The sequence below is a fragment of the Humulus lupulus genome, chromosome X (assembly GCF_963169125.1).
Source record: "Humulus lupulus chromosome X, drHumLupu1.1, whole genome shotgun sequence".
NCBI classification, from domain to species: Eukaryota; Viridiplantae; Streptophyta; class Magnoliopsida; order Rosales; family Cannabaceae; genus Humulus; species Humulus lupulus.
This window is the reverse complement of record NC_084802.1, coordinates 184,926,672-184,931,228: the sequence shown is the minus strand read 5'-3', so window position 1 is coordinate 184,931,228 and position 4,557 is coordinate 184,926,672. Positions and strand designations below refer to the sequence as shown.

Sequence of the window (4,557 nt, the reverse complement as noted above, 5' to 3'; positions counted from 1 at the left end):
CAGCAAAATCAACGGGGTCGCCTCGCCGGCATTCTTTTTCAGTAACTAAACTAACTCACTTTCTCAGATAGTGTCGTTTAACGATATACTCTCTTCAAAACGACACTCACTAACTCACTCTTCTTCTTCTGAGGTAGTTGAAGATGATGATGCTGATGGTGATTCTTACTATTTAAAACCTAGACAGAGAGAGTGAGAGAGACTGACGATGTGGGATTTCCCAATTTGGCTTCGCATTGGATTTTAATGAGCAAGTTGTTCGGTTCAGAGATTCTGTCCTCATCTGGGTTAGATGGTGTGGACCATTAACCATAACCAGTTTATTAGACTTCTTCGTTCTCGGTCATGGCTCGTCGTCATGGATGGGAACTCCCTGCTCACACTTTCCAGGTTTTTATTTTTATTTTTTTTCGTGCTTATTTGTATTTTTAAATGCTGTGCTGTTTAGGGTTTATTGGAATTCATTTCAGTCTGTTGACTATGTTTTTGGCCATTTGGGTTCCGATCTATGTTCTTGTTTTTTTGAATTTGTGATTTTATTTAGCAAAAATGTACTCGAGTTCGGTTAATATATTTATGAAAATCTGAAAGAAAAAAAAACCATTTTTAAAAAAAAAAAAAAAAGAAGTATTTGTCCTTTCCGTCCTTTTGTTAACGAGATAAACTCTAATATACAGAAAGATGTAATTTTGTGTTTTGCATTTTGAATATGAAGAGAGTAACGAGTGCATTTGTTATTAATAAGAATAACAAGTAAGAAAAGAAAGATGTGGGCATAGTGGCATTTGAATCAACAAGTTCATGGATCGAGAATCTCTGTAGGGTTCTCTGGTTTTAATGTTTGACATGTTGATACTCAGTCTTCTTTTTGCTGTGTTCAGGTTGTGGCTATAACAGTTTTCTTCTTGCTATCCGTGGCATATTATGCCTTCTTTGCTCCGTTCCTTGGAAATTATATTTACCAATATGCAGCTATTGGTGTTTATTCTTTCTTGGTATGCTATTTATACTCTTTTTAACTCATGCTTTCCCATTCTATAATGTTAACTGCTTCGCTTATTATAATCTCTTTTGCATTCTTGATCTTCAGGCATTGGCCGTGTTCATTCTTTATGTTAGATGCACGGCCATTGATCCTGCCGATCCTGGTATTCTGGTTGAACCCGACAAGATGTCTACATATAAATCTCACAATGATTTGGATACGCCTGGTCAGTGTTCTGCTTCAAGAAATTTTATTGGCTTATGGACGTCGTAGGAAAGGAAATAAACATCCGAGTTATCTCCACGATACATAAAAAGCTATATCTGCATTTATTTATTCTAATATTGGTTATTTCATATGAAATTGTGATTAAATGAAGAATGATGTTTATTTCTAATTTTCTGCAACTTCACTGCATAACTTGACCATATTTGATTGATTATAGGGAATGCTTCCTCGGTTGAAGACCCCAGCAAAATGGAACTAAATAATGGAGGAAAATATAGTAGGCATAGTTCAACATGTTGTGCACGACTTGGAGGTTTTATTTGTTGTTGTATCGTGCTAGAAGATTGCCGAAAAGATGATGTTCCACAACAATCTGGAGAGGATGCATTATTCTGCACTTTATGCAATGCTGAGGTATAATATTTTAGTAGCAATGTTAATTCCAATGTGGAGCAATCTGGTTTTCTTCAATAGCTACGGCCCTTTCTTCTGTAGGTACGCAAATTCAGCAAACACTGTAGAAGTTGCGATAAATGTGTTGATGGGTTTGATCATCATTGTCGGGTAAGTCTAAAGAGTTATAAACATTCACCTTTTACTATGGCATCATGTACTCTAAAACTATTGTATATCATAGTTGACAATCAATGTCAATGATAGCAAGCATGTCTTGTGTCTTTTGTCTTCTATGCTCTCTAATTGACAGTACACGTAACTAGTCTGCATTTGCACTTCGCTCTATGTATCAAATAATAATCGTCTTTGTGATGTTGTAAAACAGCATCTTGGCTGATTATACCAGGAATGATTAAGTTATCTCTACTCTTTATTGGTGCAGTGGTTGAATAATTGTGTAGGGAGGAAAAACTATATTACATTTGTATGCCTCATGGCAGCAAGCCTTGCTTGGGTAACCTTTGAATTTCAGTTCACTTTGATTGTTCTATTCATTCTATTTTTATTGCTTGAAATTGAATTAAGTTTAATCTTTCCTTTGTCAATCTTCTTTCAGCTTATTGTCGAATGTGGGGTTGGCATTGCTGTTTTTGTTCGTTGCTTTGTTGATAGAAAGGGTATGAATCATCAGATAGCTGAAAAACTTGGAGTTGGATTCTCACAGATCCCCTTTGCTATTGTGGTGGTGGGTTTATTGACTTGTTAGCTTTGTATTTTTTAAAACTTACTCAAAATTTACTCTTCTGTTTTTTGACATTTATTTTTCTTTAGAAATTTAGTTGGTGAGATGATAGTGTGGTGAAATAACAATGACACTTGTAATGTATCCAGGGCCTGTGTACTATTATATCATTTCTGGCTATCGTTCCTTTGGGAGAATTGTTCTTTTTTCACATAATTTTGATTCGAAAGGTATGCTCTTTGGACTTCTTACTCCTCTCTCTATCTCCATGTTTTTTTAGATCAAGCTCAAGTTAATTTTAATATGTTCTATCCTCCAGGGTATCACAACATACGAGTATGTTGTTGCCATGAGAGCACAAAGCGAGCCCCATGGACCATCTGTAGACGGGGAGGATCAACAAAGTCTGCCTTCATCACCTACTAGTTCAGCTGTGACTGCAATAAGTGGGAGAAGCTCTCTTGGTATGGGTTTGCAATATAAGGGTGCTTGGTGTACTCCTCCAAGAATTTTTATGGACCATCAGGTACTCCAAACTGTATGCATTCTGTAGCCATTGAATGTAGAAGTCATTTCTGTTTATAATAAAGAGCATTGCTAAACTAACATTTGAGGTCCTACTATTATAGTGAATATTATAACTTAACTAGCATAATCTAAGATGGGTAGGTCAAATAGTTAGGCATGTGGTTTGGACCCACAAATTCTGAAGTTCGAGTTATTCTTGAGCACCTACATAGCAATTTCTATAGTTTCTTGGTCCTTGGGTTAGGCAGGGAGGGAGCCTAGTTTAGGAGGAAAAAAAAACTTCACTACCATGTAAATTCTCTTAAATATTAGATAATAATGTTGCATGTGCATGCATGTAGATTCTTAGCTAACATAATTTATGGGTTTCTCATCATCCTAACTCTTGGGAAAACAGTGTGGAAGTGAAATAGGCTTCATCTAGTCTTATAAAAGAGCGTTTTAATTTGATTGTTTCTGATTTCTGTTTTGGTAGGATGAGATAATTCCACATTTGGAACCAGGGCGTTTACCCTCCACAGTGGACCCAGATGCATTACCACATCCAGACAGGGGGAAAAAAATACCCCAGCGTGTGCCACGTCTTAGTGCATGGAAGCTTGCGAAACTGGACTCTAATGAGGCAATTAAAGCAGCTGAGAAAGCTAGAGCATCATCATCTGTGCTCCGTCCAATCAGCTCTCAGCTCCATCCATATCATGCTGATTATTTATCCAATAGCAGCTTCAGTGGAAGGAGCAGTCCTGTCAGTACTGATCATGGCTTCCTCAGTAGAAATGCCAAAGCAGGGACTTCCAAGCTATCCCCTTCTAGAAGCTCATATCCTCCAAGTCGTGCTAGTCGGGAAGATAGTGAAACATGTCATCATAGTGTCAGTAGTATAAGCAGTCCTCAGGTTTCTAACTTCGCCCCTGCCCCCCTGCAAGTTCAGAAGTTTCCGAATAGAGATCATCAACACAACCCCATTTATCATTCGTTGGCGGATCAATCCCTGCTGCATTCAGGAAGAGAAGAAATCAAGCCAAACGAAGCTCCCCCGCAAATACCTGCAAAAAAGAACAACTTCAATGCTGCAGGAAATGTTCGATCATCGTCATCATCATCATCGGTTGTTTGGGATCAAGAGGCAGGACGTTTTGTCTCCTCCTCCAGAGAAGCAGGTTCTACTCAAGTGTCTGGGGCAGAACTACTTTACACAGGACAATCCATATTCTTTGGTGGACCCATAGTGAATGAACAACAACAACAACAACCCAACAGAGGGACAAGAAGTAGCAGCGGCAGTGTGGTGGATAGAGGCGGCTCTAATTATCAGTGGGGAAGATCACAGGGCGGCGGCCAGCTTCCCGTGTTCGTCCCTAGTGATTATCAACAGAACCAGTTCCCATCTAGACTGCCTTGATTTTACTAAAACGACAACTGATCTCTTTTTTTTTTCTTTTTCACGTAGATATTAGCATTGAGAGTTAGCCAGAGGGTCAGCCGTTCTCTAACTTGTAGTGATGGTTTTTTTCGAACTCATGTTTTGAATTCTCTATATTATATTATGACATTGTAGGTTGTAAAGACTGTTTTAGCTGACTTTTATATGAGGATTCCGTTCAATTTTCAGGGAACCGTTAGGTTTGTTAGTTTTAAACAAAAATGTTTCTCTCGATAATGGGTCACTGCCTGTTTT

General features: G+C 38.2%; 1 protein-coding gene across 1 annotated transcript; it reads left to right on the top strand.

The window, feature by feature from the left end:
* On the top strand, positions 1–4,539 carry LOC133805383 (protein S-acyltransferase 21). The gene is made up of 10 exons (XM_062243556.1): positions 1–390; positions 882–995; positions 1,091–1,211; positions 1,431–1,627; positions 1,709–1,777; positions 2,052–2,123; positions 2,226–2,354; positions 2,501–2,581; positions 2,671–2,877; positions 3,355–4,539. Exons 1-10 carry the CDS (start codon positions 346–348, stop codon positions 4,279–4,281), a joined length of 1,962 nt encoding a protein of 653 aa, XP_062099540.1. The 5' UTR covers positions 1–345; the 3' UTR covers positions 4,282–4,539.
* Positions 4,540–4,557: the final 18 nt, after the last annotated feature.

What these genes read in the sequence shown, in the direction of transcription:
- LOC133805383 (XM_062243556.1), top strand. Translation starts at nt 346, where the DNA reads ATGGCTCGTCGTCATGGATGGGAACTCCCTGCTCACACTTTCCAG. An exon ending in GCACTTTATGCAATGCTGAG is followed by an intron (nt 1,628 to 1,708) that starts GTATAATATTTT and finishes TTTCTTCTGTAG; the next exon opens with GTACGCAAATTCAGCAAACA. An exon ending in TGGCAGCAAGCCTTGCTTGG is followed by an intron (nt 2,124 to 2,225) that starts GTAACCTTTGAA and finishes ATCTTCTTTCAG; the next exon opens with CTTATTGTCGAATGTGGGGT.